Source organism: Brachyistius frenatus, unplaced genomic scaffold (genome assembly GCF_029030835.1).
Source record: "Brachyistius frenatus isolate BFR_SWC_R1_liver_20210118 unplaced genomic scaffold, ASM2903083v1 Contig_292, whole genome shotgun sequence".
NCBI classification, from domain to species: domain Eukaryota; kingdom Metazoa; phylum Chordata; class Actinopteri; family Embiotocidae; genus Brachyistius; species Brachyistius frenatus.
In genome coordinates, this window is record NW_027210891.1 from 77,686 (window position 1) to 102,770 (window position 25,085).

Sequence of the window (25,085 nt, forward strand, 5' to 3'; positions counted from 1 at the left end):
TGGATGTTGGTCTCCTCTGACCACGTCACCTCCTCCAAACCTTCTCTGAATCCTTCAGGTGTTCGTTGGTAAACTTCAGACGGGTCTGTCCATGTGTCTTCTTGAGCCGGGGGACCTCGCAGCGCTGCAGGATCTTAATCCATGACGGTTTCGTGTGTTACCGATGGTTTCCATGGTGACTGTAGTCCCAGCTGTCTGGAGATCATGAACAAGTTCCTCCGTGTAGTTCTGGTCTGATTCCTCACCTTCCTCATGATCATCGATACCCCACAAGGCCAGATCTCCATGGAGCCCCAGACCATTTAGTGTTTCTTCCATTTCCCAATAATCTCACCAACAGTTGTCTCCTTCTCACAGTCTTTTATACAGGTGACCAGTGAAGACGGGCGTCTTTTATACAGGTGACCAGTGGAGACGGGCGTCTTTTATACAGGTGACCAGTGGAGACGGGCGTCTTTTATACAGGTGACAGATCTCCAGACCTGAATCCCATTGAAAACCTCTGGAATGTGATGAAGAGGAAGATGGACGGTCACCAGCCGTCAAACAAAGCTGAGCTGCTTGAATCTTTGGACCAGGAGACATAAAGTCTCCCAACATCAAAGTGAAAGAGGTGGAGAGACGCCGAGATGAATATGAACTTGTTTTCTTTGCATTATTCCAGATCTGAAAACTCTTTTTTGTTATTTTGACCAGTTGTCATTTTCTGCAAATAAATGCTCTCAATCACAATTAATATTTGAATTTGAAATTTGGGAGAAATGTTGTTAGTAGTTTATAAAATAAAACAAACATTTTCATTTTACTCAAACATACCAATAAATAGTAAAACCAGAGAAACTGATCACTTTAAAGTGGTCTCTTAGTTTTTTCCAGACAGCTGTATACATATATATAGTGGTGTGAAAAAGTGTTTGCCTCTTTCCTGATTTCCAATTTTTTTGCATGTCTGTCACACTTAAATGTTTCAGATCATCAAACAAATTTAAATATGAGTCAAAGATAACACAAGTAAACACAAAATGAAGGTTTTTATTATTAAGGGAGAAAAACAATCCAAACCCACATGGTCCTGTGTGAATAAGTGTTTGCCCCTCCTGTTAAAACAACTTAACTGTGGTTTATCACACCTGAGTTCAATTTCTCTAGCCACACCCAGGCCTGATTACTGACACACCTGTTCTCAATCAAGAAATCACTTCAATAGGACCTGCCTGACAAAGTGAAGGAGACCAGAAGATCCTCAGAAGATAGACATCATGCCGAGATCCAAAGAAATTCAGGAACAAATGAGAAAGAAAGTAATTGAGATCTATCAGCCTGGAAAAGGTTCTAAAGCCATTTCTAAAGCTTTGGGACTCCAGAGAACCACAGTGAGAACCATTATCCACAAATGGAGAAAACATGGAACAGCGGTGAACCTTCCCAGGAGCGGCCGGCCGACCAAAATTACCCCGAGAGAGCAGAGACGACTCATCCGAGAGGTCACAAAAGACCCCACGACAACATCCAAAGAACTGCAGGCCTCACTTGCCTCAGTTCAGGTCAGTGTTCATGACTCCACCAGAAGAAAGAGACTCGGCAGAAATGGCTGCATGGCAGAGTTCCAAGACCAAAACCACCGCTGAGCAAAAACAACATTAAGGCTCGTCTCATTTTTGCCAGAAAACATCTTGATGATCCCCAAGACTTTTGGGAAAATACTCTGTGGACTGACGAGACCAAAGTTGAACTTTTTGGAAGGTGTGTGTCCCGTTACATCTGGCGTAAAAGTAACACCGCATTTCAGAAGAAGAACCTCATACCAACAGTAAAACATGGTGGTGGTGGTGTTATGGTCTGAGGCTGTTTTACTGCTTCAGGACCTGGAAGACTTGCTGTGATAAATGGAACCATGAATTCTACCGTCTACCAAAACATCCTGAAGGAGAACGTCCGGCCGTCTGTTCGTGACCTCAAGCTGAAGCCAACTTGGGTTCTGCAGCAGGACGATGATCCAAAACACACCAGCAAGTCCACCTCTGAATGGATGAAGAAAAACAAAATGAAGACTTTGGAGTGGCCTCGTCAAAGTCCTGACCTGAATCCTATTGAGATGCTGTGGCATGACCTTCAAAAGGAGGTTGGTGCTGGAAAACCCTCCAATGTGGCTGAATTACAACAACAACTCTGTAAAGATGAGTGGGCCAACATTCCTCCACAGCTGGAAAAGACTCATCGCAAGTTATCACAAATGCTTGATTGCAGTTGTTGCTGCTGAGGGTGGTCCAACCAGTTATTAGGTTTAGGGGGAAACACTTTTTCACACAGGGCCATGTGGGTTTGGATTGTTTTTCTCCCTTAATAATAAAAACCTTCATTTAAAAACTGCATTTTGTGTTTACTTGTGTTATCTTTGAATAATATTTAAATTTGTTTGATGATCTGAAACATTTAAGTGACAAACATGCAAAAAAATAAATCAGGAAGAAGGCAAACACTTTTTCACACTACTGTGTATATATATAGCTGTCTGGAAAAAACTTTTTTTTGCAAATGACGAAATGTAATTAAAACCTGAATATTTAAGCTTGGCAAAAACGCAATAAATCTTGAAACTTTAGTCGGTTATACTTGTGAATTTCTTTTTTAATTACTTATTGATGCAAAAATTTGAAACAAAATGATATAACGGAGGCTCCAGTGGTCAACATGTCCGCTGTGTAAATAAAGAACCAGCGTTCAGGACACACAAGGATTTTAGATCGATGTCCCGAATCAACATGAGCTCGTTAGCACGGCCGAAGAGTTCAATAATAAATGTTTTGTGTTCCTCTAATGATCTTATTTAGTCCTGAATATTTGAGGAACCTTTTTTGGCCTTTAAAACAGCTGACTCACAAGTTCTGGCAGATTTCTGAGGCCGCCAGAATGAACACACCAAAACAAAATGATTCCCGGAAGTCTCTCATGAACTAAAATGTTTTCTTTATCGCAACGGTTCCTGAAATCAGAAGCTCAGCGCTTCTTCACGACTTCCTCCCTGCGATCCAGTATCAAGACCACCAGGACGTCCCAGTACGTTAAATGTAGGATGCTAAAAGTACCAGGATGTTCTACTACATCTGCAGGTCAGCATGCTGCTCTGGATGTTCTGACCCACAATCCTCTGCAGCGGAAGATACGTCACATCCACTGAACCGCCGAGACGGTTGGTGGCGCTAAAGCTCCGCCCACAAAAGGAAGAAGACGAGTCATTAAAATGAAGCGCACTCGTTCCAAATCTCATCCTTTTTCTTTTTACTAGAAACGTTGTGCTACGGATCACCATGGATACGAGCAAGAGTTAAAAGTCAAAGTTCAAAGTGTGTTTTTCTGATGTAGTAGTATGTTCTAGCGGTACACGTACTACCTGCAACATTACTCTTGGTGAGTCGCTGCCGTCGGCACCAGAAGGAAGAAGAAACCGAGATGTGGACGGCAGCGTCTGTCCGTCCGCCGAGACGTCCTGTTGAAGCAGAAAGAAGCATTTCCACAATACGTCCATACTTTCAAGCTCCATTTAATGTCCTAGCAAAAAGGAGGATGTGACTGTTCTAAGGAGAGTAAAATAGAAAGTGCATTTCTTTGTTCACTGGAGTTCAACATAATAAAAAAAGAAGAAGATCAAAGCAGTTTGTTTTCTGTCAGACGGAGCAGAAGTCTTACTTTTATAGAAAGAGCAAAGAAATCAGTGAAGGTACTGTGTTGGGTATTTGGTGGTGTGGTGTAGATCAAAGGCACATCACAGCTTTGTATCACTGGGATTGTTGCACACGCACAGAAAACAAACATACACATGCACAAGCCTTCAAAAGTACATTTCCCCCGCGGCTGTGACGGGCTGCGATCTACCGTCACGTCCACGACACATCCGAGCTCGCTGCTGTTAATGAGCCTGGAAAAGGAAAACAGCTTTAACAACGTCCATCTCAACCTTTATTCAAGTGGATATGATGGAGAGAAACCGAGCGGCTCCTGTCTCAGACGGCTCTCTGGCTTTAAATAGTTTCCTTAAAGAATGAGCAGGATGTCCTGGTTCTAACAGTCCAACAGAACAAAAGAAAAGAAAGAACATTCAGTAAACATTCTTCTCTAAAGGTATTTCCCTTATATACTCTGTCATCTTCCTCTGCCATTATGTATACATAAACAAGTTTAATAACATACCAATCAGTAGTTATTTCACAATTGGAAAAGCACAAAATGTTTACACTCTTTTACAGGTAAATAAAAGTTTGTGGACTCTTTGTTTTAATAAGGGCGTAGCATAGTTCAGTTCGTCCTGCCGCCTCCTGCTGCTTCGTCCTTCTCAGCTAATCTGCTATTAGATCTTTACATACAAATATGGACAAAGAGGTCATCGAGTCTCTGAGAGTCATCGGGGGAGGGGGGGGATGCTGGGACAGGAGGGGAAGGAGGGTGTAGGGGGCGGGGCTCATAGCTGGCCCTCGCTGCCGTGGCTGTCCTGGCTGCCGCCCGGTTTCTCGGCATCCTGACCCGGCAGCTCTTTGAGCAGCAGGGCGGCGCTCTTCTCCGAGAACTCGTCGCCGTCCGGATCCAAACCGTCCGGACACGGTAGCTTCAGGAGCTCCTCTCTGAGCTGGGCCGTGTGTCTCTGGGGGGGACAGTACACACAGTACACATAGTACACACATTGCGCACACACACACACACACACAGTACACACAGTACACACATTACACACACACACACACACACACACACACACACACACACACACACACACACACACACACACACACACACACACAGTACACAGTACACACATTACACACACACACAGTACACACATTACACACACACATTACACACAGTACACACACACATTACACACATTGCACACACACACACAGTACACACACACAGTACACACATTACACACACACACACACACACACACACACACACACACACACACACACACACAGTACACACACACACACACACACACACACAGTACACACATTACACACACACACAGTACACACATTACACACACACACAGTACACACATTACACACACAGTACACACACACACACACATTACACACACACAGTACACACACACACACACACACAGTACACACAGTACACACACACAGTACACGCATTACACACACACACACACACACACACACACACACACACACACACACACACACACACACACACACACACACACACACACACACACACACACACACACATTACACACACACACACACACACACACACACACACACACACACACACACACACACAGTACACACATTACACACACACACAGTACACACATTACACACGTGTACACACACACACACAGTACACACATTACACACACAGTACGCACATTACACACACAGTACACACACACACACACACACACACACACACACACACACACACACACACACACACACACACACACACACACACACACACACACACAGTACACACATTACACACACAGTACACACACACAGGTTTAGTTGATGTTCAGCTCGTTTTTTCTTGATCAGAATCAGAACATTAATTTGATTTTCAGACCAAACAGGAAGTGAATTTGTTGCCTCCTTGTGCAAGAACATCAAGTCACATTACCCACTGTCTGAAGCACCGGATGCTCCTCCCACTGACTGAAGCACCGGATGCTCCTCCCACTGACTGAAGCACCGGATGCTCCTCCCACTGACTGAAGCACCGGATGCTCCTCCCACTGACTGAAGCACCGGATGCTCCTCCCACTGACTGAAGCACCGAATGCTCCTCCCACTGACTGAAGCACCCGATGCTCCTCCCACTGACTGAAGCACCCGATGCTCCTCCCACTGACTGGAACATCTGACTCTGATCTCAACTTCAGACTAACTGCTGATCATTGAGGTTCAGACTTGTGTTATTCACAGATTTGTAATATTGGATAATTTTTTTATAATATTTTTAATTTATTATAATATTTTAATGTTGAATTGTTTTGTCTTGTGTGAAAACGTGATGATGTTTTGGGTCTCATCCTCCCTCCAATCAGCAGAGCTCACCTTGAGTGCAGCGGCATGATGGGACATGGTGCGTCCGACCCGCTTGTCGCTGCTGTACTGCTGGATGTCGGCGATCCAGTCCTCGCACTGAGACATGATATCCGTCCTCTTCAGGTAGAAGTGTTTGTGGATCACCTGTAGACACACAACAGCAGCAAGTTGAGCCACAACACAACGAACCAGGTAGGAGGACACCTCGAAAGACATTCTCATATGCAGCATGGAGAGCTCATTCAGTATGTCTCTTCGTCTCTACATCTCTACGTCTCTTATATGACCTCTGGGGATAAGGGGGGGTCCACGGAGCTCATATCCATCCCATGATGGAAAACATTAGGAATGAAACACCGGGCTGACATTATGTGAAGATGTGATCAGATATGAAGGGGAGTATAAAGGGGGCGTGTTCCCCGGGGGGGCTCAGGCCAGCAGCCACCTGACTCCTATTTAAACACGATCTCATCGATTTCAGCCTGAAACTCTGGTTGCAAACACTGATCAGCAGGCACATGTGGAGTTACAGAGTCCTCACAAAATACATTTATGGAAATACATGCATGCACACACACACACACACACACACACACACACACACACACACACACACACACACACACACACACACACACACACACACACACACACACACACACACACACACACACACAGACAGACACACAGACAGACACAGACAGACAGACAGACACACAGACAGACACAGACAGACAGACAGACAGACACACAGACAGACACAGACAGACACACACACAGACAGACACACAGACAGACACAGACAGACAGACAGACACACAGACAGAAGGAAGAGGAGCTGAGGACCAGGAGCTGGTGCTGTGCAGCTGGACCATGTTGCAGCTTCCTGCCTGAGATGGTGAGTCCAGGACATCTTTAACCTCCAGCAGCAACATGAAGATGATGACGATGATGAAGACGATGACAATACCTTCACTATCAAACAAGATTCTGATTGTTGGTGTTCAATTCAAAAGAATTCTTGATTCAATAAAAAGTATGTTTGACTCTGCTGCTGTCTGCAGGTCAGAGAAAGGAGAGAACATGTGAGGGTGCTCCTGCAGGAGTCACGTGATGGACTGTGGAGCTCCACTAACATCTGCTGCTGCTGATGTTTGGCTTTCCCTCACATTTACAGGACTTCTTATTTGAACATGTCCCTAATTGTCCCGTTGTCCTTAATTCCACCTGACAACCTGCTGCTGCATCATTCAGCTCCATCCTCCTGCTCCGCCTCTAGAAATAGCAGCTGGACTCAAACTCTCCCATCAAAAATAAATTGTTGAGCAGCACCATCTCCAGCAGGAACCCAGAGAACATCAGAGTGGATTACAGTGGGTCTACAAATGTCTGATGATCAGACAGCTGGTTCATACGGAGGACGTCTTCAAGGACGGGCTGAGACATGTCATTGATTTTCAGTCATTGTGAAAGACAGGCTGCAAACACCTGCAGGGACAGAGTCCAGGAAACAGGCCTAGAAGACGGAGCAGGTTTCCAACAGGCCAAAGAACAGAGACCTGGTACATATCTGATGTCATCCATGAACACAGGTCAGGTGAGGATGCCTGTCACTCAGCTCACAACACTGATTCAGCCTGAAGATGCCTCACCAGGAGTGACAGCTGTGCTGAGGCAGGTGATAAACTCAACCTTCTGGACCTTCTGGGACCATCTGAAACCATCTGAGACCATCTGGACCATCTGAACCATCTGGGACCATCTGGAATATCTGGACACCTGATACCTGACACCCGAGTCATTCTGAACTGGGAGGGGATGACCAAATGGGCCGAGGACCAGGAGTAGGTTTAGGTTTTTTGGTTTATTTGTACTTAAGGATGAATTTAATTCATTTTTGGTGTTCAAAGGTCAGATGTCAAAGGTCACTGTGACCCCCACGTCCCTCCCACTCTGGTCAATGTAATATCTCAGGAATGCTTTGAGGGCACTTCATGAAATGTGGCACAAGCGTTCACTTGGACTCAAAGAAGAACTGTTTAAATCTTGATGACCAAAGGTAGAAGGTCACCGTGACCTCACAGAACATAGACTAGATTATTGTAATTCCTTGTTGTTAGGATGTCCAAATTACTCATTAAAAACCTGCAGCTGATCCAAAATGCTGCAGCAAGAGTACTGATGGGATTTAACAAGAGATCATATTTCTCCAGTTTTATCTTCTCTTCACTGACTTCCTGTGAAATCAAGAATAAAATTTAAAATTCTCTTGATGACTTACAAAGCTCTACATGACCAGGCTCCATCATATCTTAGAGATCTTATAGAACCATATAATCCTAGCAGAGCACTTCTCTCAGTACGCTGGTCTACTTGTGGTTCCTAGAGTTTCCAGAAGTAGAATGGGAGGCGGAGCTTCAGTTTTCAGGCTCCTCCCCTGTGGAACCAGCTCCCAGTTTGTGTTGGAGGGGCAGAAACCCTCTCTAGCTTTAAGATTAGACTCAAAACGTTCCTTTGTGATAAAGCCTACAGTTAGGGCTGGCTCAGGTAGACCTGAACCAACCCTTAGTTATGCTGTTATAGGCCGAGGCTGCTGGAGGACCTCGTTACATGCTGAGCTTCTTTTCTTTCCTCCTACTCTTTAACTGACTCATACCTCACCATCTTTTTCTCTCCCATAGTTTCTTATTATTATCTGTTGTCTCCATTCAGTTCCTTCGCTCGTGTAGTTTCTGTTCTTTCTTTTCCAGATGTCCCGTCATGGAGCTGCATGTCTCTGCTCTGTGATTGTCGTCTCCACCAACAGTTCTTCTCTTCTATCTCTATGCTGTTCTTTTCTCTCTCTGCTCTCCTCTCACCCCAACCGGTCGAGGCAGATGCTCCGCCCACCTCTGATCCTGGTTCTGTTAACAGATGCTCCTCCCACCTCTGAGCCTGGTTCTGTTAACAGATGCTCCTCCCACCTCTGATCCTGGTTCTGTTAATAGATGCTCCGCCCACCTCTGATCCTGGTTCTGTTAACAGAGGCTCCGCCCACCTCTGATCCTGGTTCTGTTGGAGGTTTCTTCCTGTTAAAGGGAGTTTTTCTTCCCTCTGTTGGAGGGTTTTTTTTTCCCTTAAAGAGGGTTTTTTTTCCCTCCTAGCTTATGTGGGAATTGTTGAATTGTTGGTTTCTCTGTATAATATTGTAAAGTTCTGCTGTAAAGACTTTAATGTGTTAAGTGCCATGAAATAACCTGTGTTGTGATTTGGCGCTATATAAATAAAGTTGAATTGAATTGAACATGTTTGCAGCCGTAACTAAAGAGTTCATACATTAATTATGACAACATTTTAGACAATCGATTTGTGACCTTCAGGTGGAAACCAATGGAAGGGTGTCTTGGCGGTCCATACCTCCTTGAAGCACGGTGACGGGTTGCGCATCTGCTCCAGCATGGCCCACTTCACGGTGGCCTGCCGGATGTTGCCGTCGTATTCCCGGGAGCTCTGGGTGCCGCTGGGAGTCCCGCGGGAGCGTTCGTATCCCGGCTCGTTGAAGTAGGGCTCGGCCACCAGGATGAGGGACTGAACCGACACTAGCACCTGCAGCACAGAAGGGGGGGGGATAAATGAATAAAGTATAACCTTGATATGATATGAAGCTGTTTTGAACTGTGGGTGGGTGTTTTGAACAGCTCCATTACTGCGGACGTCCTCCTGTTTGGAGGCCCAACCGCCCGATCGACCCGAAGACGCTCCATCACATTGATACCGGAGACCTTCAGCTGACGTCATCTGCTTGTCTTTAACGGCCTGGTTTCAGAGCGGATATCTCCCTCGTTTCCCATTCAACAAACCCCTCGTTTTTACTATTGATCTGCAGCACACTAGCTGGGATGGAGATCAGTGGAAATCGGTGGAGATCAATAGAGATCAGTGGAGATCGGTGGAGATCAATGGAGATCGGGAGATCAGGGGAGATCAGGGGAGATCAGTGGAGATCGGTGGAGATCAATGGAGATGTGTGAGGACAACTGGACATTATTTACTGCACACACACCTCAACCTGAAACACCAGAAAACTTCCACTAACAAATTAAATCAGGAATGAAACTGAAGCTGGAGCGGTTCTGATGTGCACTGAAGCCCGGTGGTCCTGAACTGAAGCCAGTTCTGAGGTGAAGCCCGGTGGTTCTGAGCTGAAGCCTGGTGGTCTTGAACTGAAGCTGGTTCTGAACTGAAGCCTGGTGGTCCTAAACTGAAGCTGCTTCTGAACTGAAGCCTGGTGGTCCTGAACAGAAGCCCAGTGGTTCTGAACCAAAGCCCGGTGGTTCTGACTGGTGTTGGTTCTGATTACCAGACACACTCTGTCACCAGCTCAGAACAATAACTCCCCTTTAAAGAGGATCCTTCATGGCAGCGGCCCACTGAGCCCGTGACCAGAACTCCTGGTAGTACTGATGGCCCAGTCACAAACCACCAGGTGACTCTGTCCTCTCACCTGTAAGAAGCTGGAGGTCTGAGGGTTCCACTTCTCCTCTGGCCTGCCGTGCCACGTGTTCAGGATACTTAAACACACCTGATAAAAAGAATAAAACATTGAAACATCAACCAGAGCCGACAGAATAAATCTGATCAAAGTTTAGATCTCTGAAACATTCACATGTTCACAGATAGAACCAGAGAAACACCAACGTGACACGTGATCTGACGGTAAGATGATCGCAGGAGAGATTTTCGGTTTTCCTCAGAGATTTTCATGTTTAGCTGCATTTATTTCACATAGCTGAGCTCCACCCGATCCAGCTGAATCAGCAAAAAACTGATTTATGTTGTTTTTAACAGTTTAGTTTAATGCTTCTGTTTGACAGCAGGGGAGCAGTCGCTGCTCGGGGAGAACGTGCAGTCGCTGCTCGGGGAGAACGTGCAGTCGCTGCTCGGGGAGAACGTGCAGTCGCTGCTCGGGGAGAACGTGCAGTCGCTGCTCGGGGAGAACGTGTCGACCAGCTGATATCAGGTCACCACATAAACACATTAGATTTGTTTTTTGTCATGTCATCTTTCTGTTGGAGACAACGCAGATATTTTCTGTGATTACTCAACAACACAGAAACAATCAGTTAGATCAGGAAGGTAAGTTCTGCTTATTTTATACTATATACATTATTTTATCTACATTTGTACTATAATATACAGTATAATACATATTTATATGTCATATGCACATCACTCAAACCACTGATGTGTAATATACAATATATCCTGGAACATTTACAATTAACAATATATTTTTTATCATCTACCTGCAGTAATGATGTTTTTCTTTACATTTTTCTGTACATATCAAGGTGTATTCATTTATTTTATTTATATAGCTTGTGGTGTGTGTATGTGTGTATTTTTTTTTTAAATGTTTCTATTTCTTTTTTAAATGATTTTTTTTTTTGAATTGCATGCATATTTGTAATTTTTCCTTTGTGTACTTATCTTTCCTACCTGTATTCTTAATCTGTTGTGAACACTACATTTCCCCACTGTGGATGAATGAAGTGTAACTTCCCACTGATGTGAGGTCAGTCCAACAGGAAGCATCCTGAACGGAGGACCGTGAGACGTAAACCACTCAGCTGGTCGTCTGATGTTCTCTAAACAGAACTGTTTGAAACCTGCTTCAGACTGATGAAATCAGAACCAGTCACATGACCTCCAGCCGGACCTCCAGCCCTCTGCAACAAGCTTCTTGTGATCCTCCACCAGGGAACCATCACCTCATCAAGCTGCCGGAGGCCCGAAGAGCTTCTGATAGCAGCTGTCAGGGTCCATTATGGAAATACATGTGGACTGTCAGCAGCAGCCTAATGAGGTGGAGCTGATGGCCCGACTCCTCCGTGGAGGAGGCCAGGGGGGAGGAGGAGCTCTGCAGGTCGAACACGTCTGGAGGAACCCAGGAGGACGACCGGGTCCAAACGGCACATTTAAATAAAAACTGTCCGTCTAACAGACTGAGCAGCTTCAGATCCACACCGAGGAGGTTAAACATCGACTTACAGTCAGTCAGGAACAGAACATCATTGTTTTCTGTTGTATTCAGATTTCATTACAATTATAAATTATTTATAAAGCATTCAAGCATAAAATGCTCAATAAAAAGACGTGTTCAGATGTGATTCCACAGCTGATCGCTGCTTCTCTACAATCTTGGTGTTTTCATGGTAGCAGACGAGCTGCAGCAGATAGAACGGAGCCGACGCCTGATGGTTCATCAACTCACTGCTTCAACATCGACCAGCTCCTCAGATAGTCCAAACCACCAGGAGGGTCTTCCTTCATTAAAACTGAAACAAACTACATTCATTTTGTTTGGAGGCTTCAGCTTAAAACAGGAAATAACAAGATCACAAAAAAGGAAACCATTTCACTTGTTTTAAAATGCTGGAAGCAAAAAAAAAAATTCTGAAAATAACAGACTTTTGTGACGTCTCTAATGTGTGGGCCAAAGGTCAAAGGTCAGAGTCAATGACCACAGCAGTAAGATGGGAGGATTTCCTGGAGGACGTGAATAATACTCCGACATGAAGGGAGTGAAGATGAAAACCTCCGGGACACAATGAACGTGTTGAACTCACCTTTCCGTCGTTGTAGAGGTTGGGGTTGAAGCGCACGCTGTGCCCCCCGGTGGTCTCCAGGTTGACCAGCGGGGGGGAGTTGGGGTAGTCTTGGGGGAAATACACATCGAACTCGAAGCAGCCGTTGGCGTACGGGGTGTCGGCCGGGCCGGTGATGAGAACCTGCAGACACAACCAACCACAGGACGCTGTCACTGAGAGACGGCTTCATTGGAGACGCAGAGACAACAGCAAGTTTGGACAAACAAAGACCAAAACCTCCATGGACACGGAGAAGACCGCTACTGAGCTGTGACATCACGTGACCCCGAGCTGTGACATCACGTGACCCTGATCAGGTCAGCAGGTTTCCACCTCACCACATGGAGGTCATTTCCAGAGATGAGGAACAACGTGAGCTTCAGGTCAAACATCTGCTGCTGGACTCACATGTTCTAGTTGTTCACATGATCTGTGTTCATTCAGTTCTTCTGACACGTTCTACACCTCATTTACTTTACCACAGTTCATCTACATGTGGAAGACATTCAGGAAATGTCAGTGGGGGAGTGAGTCACAGACACACAACCACAGACACACAAACACACCACAGACACACAACCACACCACAGACACACAACCACACCACAGACACACAACAAACACACCACAGACACACAACCACACCACAGACACACAAACACACCACAGACACACAACCACACCACAGACACACAACCACACACACACAAACACAACCACCCCAAAACCATTGACACACAACCACACACCAGACACACAAACACACCACAGACACACAACCACAGACACACATACACACCATATACACACAACCACAGACACACAACCACACCACATACACACAACCACACACAAACACACCACAGACACACAACCACACCATACACACAACCAGACACACAAACACACAACCACAGACACACAAACACACCACAGACACACAAACAAAACCACAGACACACAAACAAAACCAGACACACAACCACACCACAGACACACAACCACAGACACACAAACACCACAGACACACAAACACACAAACACACCAGACACACAAACACAACCACAGACACACAAAAACAGAAAACCACACCAGACACACCATAGACACAAATACACAACCACAGACACACAACCACACCCACAACCACAGATACACACAACCACACCCACACAACCCGGCCTGCTGATGGAAGTGTTAACAGCACCACCATCAATAAGTTCAGAGACTCCTGCGGCAGCACGGTGACATGAGTGAGTGACATGTCAGTCAGGAAGTGATGAGGATGAAGTTTGTAGCAGGAGTCATCAGGTTTTATCTTCCTGCTCACCAGCAGGACACTCAGAACTTACTGATCTCCCTCCTACAAACCAAACATTGCTCAGAGACTCTTTATATCAACATTCTTCTAACATGATCAGTTTGCAGCTGAATGTAAAACAAAGCTCACCTTCATGATGTCCAGCCTCTCCTCGTCACAGCGGACGAAGACACTGGAGGAGGAGGACAGCGGCAGTGAGGTGGACAGCGTGACGGCCTCCTGGGCGAGGCGGCGCGACCGTGCTGCACTGTTGGTATCGTTGGCGTTTTTCACCTGAGACATGTAGTGGTAGTTGACTTTGAAGGTCAGCTTGCCGTCCTCATCCTCGGAGACCATCTCAAAGGTGTCTGCATGGAGGAGGAGGGAGGTGTGTGGGGGGCAGGGGGAGAAGAGAGAATCTTATTTTCAATGAATGAGGGATTATTTTCAGATGGACCTCCAGAAAACTAATAAGAAGGAGTGACTTTAGCTAACAACACCGAGATAACTGATGGACACATTTTATTCACTTTGGATTTGATGAGAGAAGTTGAATGGGACTCTATGGAGCCGGAGGCTTTTTGGAGACGACCTCTAGTGGCACTCGCTGGTATTGCAGCTGAAGACACTTCTGGATCGGAACCATTTTATATCTACGAACTCTTTTATATCCAGTCTGTAGTTTTATATCCAGTCTGTGGTTTTATATACAGTCTGTAGTTTTATATCCAGTCTGTAGTTTTATATCCAGTCTGTGGTTTTATATCCAGCCTGTAGTTTTATATCCAGTCTGTGGTTTTATATCCAGTCTGTAGTTTTATATCCAGTCTGTGGTTTTATATCCAGTCTGTGGTTTTATATCCAGTCTGTGGTTTTATATCCAGTCTGTGGTTTTATATCCATTCTTTAGTTTTATATCCAGTCTGTAGTTTCATATCCAGTCTGTGGTTTTATATCCAGTCTGTAGTTTTATATCCATTCTTTAGTTTTATATCCAGTCTGTGGTTTTATATCCAGTCTGTAGTTTTATATCCAGTCTGTGGTTTTATATCCAGTCTGTGGTTTTATATCCATTCTTTAGTTTTATATCCAGTCTGTAGTTTCATATCCAGTCTGTGGTTTTATATCCAGTCTGTGGTTTTATATCCAGTCTGTAGTTTTATATCCAGTCTGTGGTTTTATATCCAGTCTGTGGTTTTATATCCAGCGTGTAGTTTTATATCCAGTCTGTGGTTCTATATCCAGTCTGTAGTTTTATATCCAGTCTGTGGTTTTATATCCATTCTTTAGTTTTATATCCAGTCTGTAGTTTCATATCCAGTCTGTGGTTTTATATCCAGTCTGTAGTTTTATATCCATTCTTTAGTTTTATATCCAGTCTGTGGTTTTATATCCAGTCTGTGGTTTTATATCCATTCTTTAGTTTTATATCCAGTCTGTAGTTTCATATCCAGTCTGTGGTTTTATATCCAGTCTGTAGTTTTATATCCAGTCTGTAGTTTCATATCCAGTCTGTGGTTTTATATCCAGTCTGTAGTTTTATATCCATTCTTTAGTTTTATATCCAGTCTGTAGTTTTATATCCAGTCTGTGGTTTTATATCCAGTCTGCGGTTTTATATCCGGTCTGCGGTTTTATATCCAGTCTGTGGTTTTATATCCATTCTTTAGTTTTATATCCATTCTTTAGTTTTATATCCATTCTTTAGTTTTATATCCAGTCTGTAGTTTTATATCCAGTCTGTGGTTTTATATCCAGTCTGTAGTTTTATATCCAGTCTGTGGTTTTATATCCAGTCTGTGGTTTTATATCCAGTCTGTAGTTTTATATCCAGTCTGTAGTTTTATATCCAGTCTGTGGGTCCTTCTAGATGTTCCATCCACCCCATAAATTAATAAATATCAATAAATAATCATTACTGTACACATGTAATATCTCTTTTCTTAAAGACAAAGAGGACCATTAAAGAGTTTAACCTCCTCCATGACTCCTCTATTTGCTGTCGGCACACTGAAACAATGATGTCACACATCTCACTGCCTCCAGAATCCATGGTAACAGCAACAGCATTATAACGCTGACGTGTCTGAGTGCAGTGTGACGGACAGGTTCCCTCCCGTCAGTCAGAAACACGCTGCTCTCAAAAACACTCACCGAACTGCAGCTTCTTCATGGCGGCCACGTATTTCTCCTCCAGGGAGCGCAGGATGGACAGAGGCTTGGGCCGGCTGGGCGGCTTCCTGCAGGACTCCACCAGCTTTCTCTCTGTGGGGGGAGAGCGGGGGAGTTAGGAGACTGGAGGAGACTAAACATCTTGTTAAAATGCAGTGAGGCCACAGGACTGTTCATCACGTCTCTTGAACAAGCAGCCAGCTGTCACAGAATCCAGCTGTGGACGTCAGTAATGGAGGAACGTATGTATATATATACACTATAATATTATATAAGTCTGCATGTTCTCCGTGTGCCTGCATGGGTTCTCTCGGTTCTCCAGCTTCCTCTCACCATCCAGAAACATGCTATCAGGTTAACTGGTGGTTCTACAAATGTCCCTGAGGTGTGAATGGTCTTTGTTTCCGTCTGTCTCTATGTGTCCCTGTGATGGACTGGTGACCTGTCCAGGTGAACCCCACCTTCACCCAATGTGAGCTGGGATAGACTCCGCCCCCCCGTGACCTCAGTCAGGATAAAGCGGGTATAGATAATGGATGGATGGATATACACTGCTCCAAAAAATAAAGGGAACACTTAAACAACACATCCTAGATGTCAATGAATGAAATATTCCAGTTCAAATCTTGATTCATTACATAGTGGAATGTGTTGAGAACAAAATAACATCAGAATGATCAATGGAAATCAAAATCATTATCCATGGAGGTCTGGATTCAAAATCATACTCAAAATAAAAGTGGAAAAATCAGATCACAGGCTGATCCAACTTCTGTGGAGAGTCCTGAAGACAAGTCCAAATGAGTCTCAGTAGTGTGTGTGTCCTCCACGTGCCTGTATCACTCCCTACAACGCCTGGGCATGCTCCTGATGAGACCACGGATGTTCTCCTGAGGGATCTCCTCCCAGACCCGGATCAAAGCATCGGTCCACTCCCGGACAGTCTGCGGTGGACGCGGCGTCGGAGGACGGAACGAGACACGATGTCCCGGATGTGCCGGATTGGATTCGGGTCTGGGGAACGGGCGGGCCGGTCCGGAGCGTCGACGCCTTCATCGTGGAGGAACTGCTGACACACTCCAGCCACATGAGGCCGAGCATTGTCCTGCATCAGAAGAACCCGGGACCCGCTGCACCAGCAGATGGTCTTCAACGGGTCTGAGGATCTCATCCCGGGACCTAATGGCAGTCAGGGTACCTCTGGCTAGCACACGGAGGGCTGCGCTGCCCTCCGAAGAAACGCCTCCCCAGACCGTCGCTGACCCGCCGCCGAACCGGTCCCGCTGGAGGATGTTGCAGGCAGCAGAACGTTCTCCACGGCGTCTCCAGACTCCGTCACGTCTGTCACATGTGCTCAGTGTGAACCTGCTCTCGTCCGTGAAGACCGCAGGGCGCCGACGGAGAAGCTGCCGATCTCGGTGTTCTCCGGTAAAGTCCGGTGGCCCCGCACGGTGTCGGGCTGTAAGCACAGACCGCACTTGTGGACGTCGGGCCCTCGTACCGCCCTCATGGAGTCTGTTTCTGACAGTTTGAGCAGAAACATGCACATTAGTGGCCTGCTGGAGGTCATTTTGTAGGGCTCTGGCAGCGCTCCTCCTGTTCCTCCTTGCACAAAGGAGCAGATAGCGGTCCTGCTGCTGGGTTGTTGTCCTCCTACGGCCCCCTCCACGTCTCCTGGTGTACTGGCCTGTCTCCTGGTATCTCCTCCGTGCTCTTGACACTGCTGACAGACACAGCAAACCTTCTTGCCACAGCGTGCATTGATGTGCCCTCCTGGATGAGCTGCACTACCTGAACAACTTCTGTGGGTTGGAGACACCTCATGCTCCCTCTAGTGGTGAGGACACTGGCAAAATGCAAAAGGTACCAACGATCATCCAGAAAGGACGAGGACAGAGAAATGGTCTGTGGTCACCACCTGCAGAACCGTTCCTTTATAGGGTTGTCTTGATAATTGCCTCATTTCCACCTGTTTGTTCCATTTGTACAACAGCAGGTGAAACTGATCCTCAATCAGTGTTGATCCGAACTGGACAGCTTGATTTCACAGAAGTGGGATTGATTGGAGGTACATTGAGGTGTTTAAGTGTTCCCTTTATTTTTTTTGGAGCAGTGTGTATGTTATAGGTTATTTGGTTTACTTCTGGAGTTGTTTAGCAGGTCAGCCGGCGGTGTCTATTTACAGAGTATCAGGTCAATTAGAAATTGGTGTTGAACCTTTCTTCGTAAAGGTCTTTAAATAAGGTGACTTGTTCCAACACATCTGAATCATGTGACCCAGCTCGGTCTTCCCTCCAGCTCAGGATGGACTCCAGACCTCTGCTCAGACCTTCATGGACCACAGCAGCCTCAGGTGAAGCATCAGGAGGCGCTTCAGATGTGACGGTTTCTCATGTAGCTGCAGATTCAACTTTAAACAGGTTGATGATGAAACTGTCCGGCTGCAGCCAATCACAGCTGAGGGAAGTTTGGCTAGGTCAAACTTAAAGGTCAGTGTGGTGGCGGGGTGTGGTTAGCTCAGCTGCAGGGGGGAGAGAGTGGGAGGAGTGGTTCAGGGAACGGTGCCGGGAGGAGGATAATTGGCGCAGCTGAACTGAATCGGGGGGAATTGGTTTCTCCCCTTACATAAGTAAGCAGGACCTGGTGAGGAGGAGGAGGAGGAAGCAGCCTGGAAACGGACGCTCGGAGGCAGGGCAGGAGAGCGCCGACACTGTGTGTAGCAGAGTGTGTGCCGCAGTGTGGATCGAACAATAAAAACAAAACTATAAACCGAACTTTGTGGCTCAGCGTGTCGTCATCTGTCTCCAAAGAACCCCCACGGTAGCTCAGACGTGCTACAGTCAGTTTGTTATCCTTGGACCATGAAGGCAGGACACAGAGAACAGATGAGGTCAGGACAGAGAAGACATAATTCACATCAGGCTGAGACAGGAAATAAAAAAGCCTGGACGTCAGCCAACAAACGTTTTAAGTTGGACAGTGATGCAGAAGACAGGAGGGACCTGTTTCGGTCTGCATGTTGGCGCTCCGCATTTCTGATCTGTGATCGGTTTGTATTGAGCTGCAGTGAACTCTGGGAAGGAGGAAGCAGCTGTGCATGTTGGGCCGTAGACTGGAGTGAGCACTCACCCTGGTTGGCCTGCCGTAAGCTGGTGGTCGCCGTGTAGACGATCTCAGCAGTCCTCTGGATGTCCGGCACCAGCAGAGTCAAACCTTCGGGCTCGGGGTCAGAGCTCTCTGTCTTCACCACACCTTTACCTTTATCCTTCTTTGACCTGCAAAACACACACACACACACACACACACACACACACACACACACACACACACACACACACACACACACACACACACACACACACACACACACACACACACACACACACACACACAATGATCCACACACTGCTGCTGGGGGATCAGCTGGAGCTCAGACATCTAACTGGGGGCCATTATTACATATTTTAGTGAGAAAGTTGTAAATACAGAAACTCATTTGAATAATTTGCAATTAATTCATCCTTAAAAGTAAACAGAGCTCGCAGGCAACCCTGAGACCCCTGAGACTCCTCAAACCCCTGAGACTCCTCAAACCCCTGAGACTCCTCAGACCCCTGAGACTCCTCAGACCCCTGAGACTCCTCAAACCCCTGAGACTCCTCAGACCCCTGAGACTCCTCAGACCCCTGAGACTCCTCAAACCCCTGAGACTCCTCAAACCCCTGAGACTCCTCAGACCCCTGAGACTCCTCAGACCCCTGAGACTCCTCAAACCCCTGAGACTCCTCAAACCCCTGAGACTCCTCAGACCCCTGAGACTCCTCAGACCCCTGAGACTCCTCAGACCCCTGAGACTCCTCAAACCCCTGAGACTCCTCAAACCCCTGAGACTCCTCAGACCCCTGAGACTCCTCAGACCCCTGAGACTCCTCAAACCCCTGAGACTCCTCAAACCCCTGAGACTCCTCAGACCCCTGAGACTCCTCAGACCCCTGATACCCCTGAGAACCCTGAGACTCCTGAGAACCCTGAGAACCCTGAGACCTCTGAGAACCCTGAGACCTCTGAGAACCCTGGTGTCGAGGTCACGGGCAGATCAAAGTCTTCAGTTAGACGTTACTCAACTTGGACGTTACTCAACTTGGAGAAAGTCAATAAATCAACGTGACTGCCTTGTCGTTGTCTCCATCAACCAGTCAGCTGGCAGTGTCCCTCCATGTTTGTCCAGACTCATCATATTTCAATTCAATACAGGGGTAGCAAATTATGGGATGGCCTCTCCCATCTGACAAAAAGCTGTTCCTCAATTAAATGCTTGAAAAGGTTCTAAAAAACCATTTAACTTCTGTTTCGTAACTGTAACATTCGCTTATACACTCTCATCCATCACTCATATCTTTGTGCTTTTGTTTTCACTTTATTGTTTTTGCTGATTCAAATAAATCACATTTTAAATAAACCTGTTTTTGGATAAAATTTTTGTATAATTTCTTTATTTTTAAAATTAATTAAGTTCACTAAATGTTTTGTGAGATCAGTGACCTTTGACCTTTCCCCACAAACACGTACTTAGTGCATCCTGTAGTTTAAGAGCTATTAAAAGGACTGACGTGAGGTCACACTTCATTCTCAAATCAGAGTGAATGCTTCTGCTGAATATGAATAAATCCCCTCAAGGTTCACTAGACAGTGACCTTTGACCTCCAAATTCTAATCGGTCCTTCTCGAGTTTAAATAAACATTTTTGCCAAATTAGATTTATTTCCCTGAAAAAAGTTCACAATATTGGGACAACCTGCAAACATTATGTCTCCAGGAACATCTCCGACCAGCAGATGCACAAAACAGCCATCAAGTGTTGTTTTCTTTCATACTTTTATGACGTCGACCAAAACGATTCAACATGATCTAGAATGAAAAAATGTCTTATCCTTGATACCAAATTTAAATATGTATGGAATAAATGTCATTACTGTCAACGAGCCAATACAGTGATTCCCATCTGGAGGCTTTATACTGGGATCGCTCCAGTTAAATGACTGTTCACTTCATGTAAATCTTACATTACAACACCTTATTCTATGTCTTTCACACAGACATATGTTTGGTCACATACCTGTCTGCTGTGACTGAGTGCTGAATATAATCTCTTCCCACCCAGTCTGAGACTTCTGCAGAAAGTAACTGGGTTACCCTCTCCCCCTCTAAACTGCCTCCTGCCACCTCAAACATGAATGTACCACGATGGAAAAAAGGAGCAGCAATCAATACTGAAGTCAAAGTAAAGAAACTGCTTACAGTCACATACAGTCTTTAATATAGATAATAGAATATGATATAAGTGTATAAATATAAAGGTGTGTGTGTGTGTGTGTGTGTGTGTGTGTGTGTGTGTGTGTGTGTGTGTGTGTGTGTGTGTGTGTGTGTGTGTGTGTGTGTGTGTGTGTGTGTGTGTGTGTGTGTGTGTGTGTGTGTGTGTGTGTGTGTGTGTAAGCCGCCACCTTGACTTTATATTCAACATTTAAAAAACAGTTTAATCACTCTTTATCGATGATGTCTGTCTTACCTGAGACGATTGGTGTAGGTGTCCACGCATGTCTTCATCTTGGCCAGCAGCATCCCAACGGAGGTCTGCCCCTCGGAGCGCTCTTCGTCCTCCTCTTCCTCGTCCTGCCCCGGGTCTCCCGACAGAGGCAGCAGCAGAGGCACCAGGGCCATGCAGGTGGAGATGGCCCTCAGCAGCTCCAGCAGGGCCCGGTACAGAGGGACGTGGCGGGCCATATCCAGAACTGCAGAGACAAGAAGGACACGGTGTCAGACACTCGCTGTGGACTCAATGTGGACATATACGATTGAACACCGCTGATTCGGGACTGTGGATCTACACATGGAGATCCAGCATCCTCCAACCTCTCAGTCACAGAGCAGCTTAGACAACTATAAAAACATATGATAAGAAATAACCAGCTCCTCTATGGAGGGGACAGAGACATGAAGAGAGTCCAGAGTAACTGACTGACCTCAGTGCTGCCACTCGTGGCCAGAGGCAATATTACAGCAGAATAAAACAGCGCTGGCCTTTGTTTGGCTCCAGGATACTGATGGCAGGTCGGAGTGCACGGTGGATGAGCAGAGGGTTTTATTTGTTCTGACTTTAATGAAAGACTGGTTGTGCTGCTATCAGACATTCTTCTGCCTCTCAGTGAGACTCAGACAGTGTGATGCTGTGCGCATCATGACACTGAAAAACACAAAACTCCACATTCAGTAAGATAATGGCAAAAAGAAGACTTGGAAAAATTGAAAACCAACAGAGTGTTTGACCTTGTTTCAAATGAGGCAAAATAATTTGGTTAAGAAAATACTTCCATCACAAATACCCCGAATGGCTGTTGACTCGGCCTGGTTGACAGTATGTGTCCTGCTTTTTAGCTCTGCTTTTAGAAAGATGAGGAGGACGCTCTCGTCTGAATCTGACGACACACATCGCTCTCAGTCCACGAACAGCTTCGTCCAGCTTTTAGTTTGAACAGAGTTGTTGCAATTGTTCCATGTTGAACATCATAAATCCAAACATTTCATTAAAGAGGGTTTGACTGGCAAAGCTCACACGTCAGGCTGTTTAAGGAGGTGAAGAGTGCTTTACTGTCCAGATTCCAAACAATCACTTCTCACTGCTGGAGTGTGAGTTCAGTGTGTGTCCAGTGTGTGTCCAATGTGTGTGCAGAGTCCAGTGTGTCCAGTGTGCGTCCAGTGTGAGTCCAGTGTGTGTGCAGTGAGTCCAGTGTGTGCAGTGAGTCCAGTGTGAGTCCAGCGTGTGTGCAGGGAGTCCAGTGTGTGTCCAGTGTGAGTCCAGCGTGCGTCCAGTGTGTGTCCAGCGTGTGTCCACTGTGAGTCCAGTGTGAGTTCACTGTGAGTCCAGTGTGTGTGCAGTGAGTCCAGTGTGTCCAGCGTGTGTCCAGTGTGTGTGCAGAGTCCAGTGTGTCCAGTGTGCGTCCACTGTGAGTCCAGTGTGTGTGCAGTGAGTCCAGTGTGTCCACTGTGAGTCCAGTGTGTGCAGTGAGTCCAGCGTGTGTCCAGCGTGTGTGCAGTGAGTCCAGCGTGTGTCCGGCGTGTCCAGTGTGAGTCCAGCGTGTGTGCAGGGAGTCCAGTGTGTGTGTCCAGCGTGCGTCCAGTGTGTGTCCAGCGTGTGTCCAGTGCGAGTCCAGCGTGTGTCCACTGAGTCCAGTGTGAGTTCACTGTGAGTCCAGTGTGTGTGCAGTGAGTCCAGTGTGTCCAGCGTGTGACCAGTGTGTCCAGTGTGTGTCCAATGTGTGTGCAGAGTCCAGTGTGTCCAGCGTGAGTCCAGCGTGCGTCCAGTGTGTGTCCAGCGTGTGTCCACTGTGAGTCCAGTGTGAGTTCACTGTGAGTCCAGTGTGTGTGCAGTGAGTCCAGTGTGTGTGCAGAGTCCAGTGTGTCCAGTGTGCGTCCAGTGTGTGTCCACTGTGAGTGTGAGTCCAGTGTGTGTGCAGTGAGTCCAGTGTGTCCACTGTGAGTCCAGTGTGTGCAGTGAGTCCAGCGTGTGTCCAGCGTGTGTGCAGTGAGTCCAGCGTGTGTCCAGCGTGTCCAGTGTGAGTCCAGCGTGTGTGCAGGGAGTCCAGTGTGTGTGTCCAGCGTGCGTCCAGTGTGTGTCCAGCGTGTGTCCAGTGCGAGTCCAGCGTGTGTCCACTGAGTCCAGTGTGAGTTCACTGTGAGTCCAGTGTGTCCAGCGTGTGACCAGTGTGTCCAGTGTGTGTCCAATGTGTGTGCAGAGTCCAGTGTGTCCAGCGTGAGTCCAGTGTGAGTCCAGTGTGCGTCCAGTGTGAGTCCAGTGTGTGTGCAGTGAGTCCAGTGTGTCCACTGTGAGTCCAGTGTGTGCAGTGAGTCCAGCGTGTGTCCAGTGTGCGTCCACTGAGTCTAGTGTGTGTGCAGTGAGTCCAGCGTGTGTGCAGTGAGTCTAGCGTGTGTGCAGGGAGTCCAGTGTGTGTGTCCAGTGTGAGTCCAGCGTGCGTCCAGTGTGTGTCCAGCGTGTGTCCAGTGCGAGTCCAGCGTGCGTCCAGTGTGTGTCCAGCGTGTGTCCAGTGCGAGTCCAGCGTGTGTCCACTGTGAGTCCAGTGTGAGTTCACTGTGAGTCCAGTGTGTGTGCAGTGAGTCCAGTGTGTCCAGCGTGTGTCCAGTGTGTGTCCACTGAGTCGTGTGAGTCCACTGTGAGTCCAGTGTGTCCAGCGTGTCCACTGTGAGTTCAGTGTGTGCAGTGAGTCCAGCGTGTGTCCACTGAGTCCAATGTGTGTGCAGAGTCCAGTGCGAGTCCAGCGTGTGTCCACTGTGAGTCCAGTGTGTGTGCAGTGAGTCCAGTGTGTGTGTGTCCACTGTGAGTCCAGTGTGCGTGCAGTGTGAGTCCAGTGTGAGTCCTGTCTATATCCTGCGTGTTTCCAGTTTATATCCAGTATGAGTCCAGTGTGAGTGGCGGTACTTGTGTATTGGTGTGCTTGCTTCGAAGTGAGCCTCAGAATAAATAAAAGAGCTCTTTGCAGGTTGCAGACTGTTTTACATTTATATTGAAATCCTGGGCTCCCTCCTGACATCCCCTGAACATCTGAACAACACTGACCTCCCAGCGCTTCATGCTGCTCTCACATCCTCACAGCACAGTCTCAGGATGGAACCACTCTTCCTGCTACACACATCTGTGTAATTACTCTCTGCAGCTCTGTGGAACTGATCACAAGTCCTCCTCCAGCTCAGTGTCAATGTCACACTCGCTTTTCCCTGCAGACATGTACCTACACCCGATGAAGCTAATCGGTACCAAACAGCAGCACATAAAGGACTGAGTTGAGAACCATGAACATCAGAACACAGCTGGGCTTCACCACCAGCTTTTCTTCTTCTAA

General features: G+C 46.6%; 1 protein-coding gene across 9 annotated transcripts in view; it reads right to left on the reverse strand.

The window, feature by feature from the left end:
* Window positions 1-3,525: 3,525 nt before the first annotated feature.
* birc6 (baculoviral IAP repeat containing 6) overlaps window positions 3,526-25,085 on the reverse strand; it is a 94,729-nt gene continuing 73,169 nt past the window's right edge. For all 9 annotated transcript variants that reach the window (XM_069722454.1, XM_069722448.1, XM_069722447.1 and 6 more), the window contains exons 65-73: window positions 21,740-21,962; window positions 19,303-19,448; window positions 16,156-16,266; window positions 14,152-14,369; window positions 12,680-12,841; window positions 10,555-10,632; window positions 9,468-9,656; window positions 6,081-6,215; window positions 3,526-4,636 (exon numbers count right to left, since the gene is read on the reverse strand). In XM_069722454.1, the coding sequence (XP_069578555.1) occupies window positions 4,457-4,636; window positions 6,081-6,215; window positions 9,468-9,656; window positions 10,555-10,632; window positions 12,680-12,841; window positions 14,152-14,369; window positions 16,156-16,266; window positions 19,303-19,448; window positions 21,740-21,962 (1,442 nt within the window). In that variant the 3' untranslated portion in view covers window positions 3,526-4,456. The remainder of the gene's footprint in view (window positions 4,637-6,080; window positions 6,216-9,467; window positions 9,657-10,554; window positions 10,633-12,679; window positions 12,842-14,151; window positions 14,370-16,155; window positions 16,267-19,302; window positions 19,449-21,739; window positions 21,963-25,085) is intronic.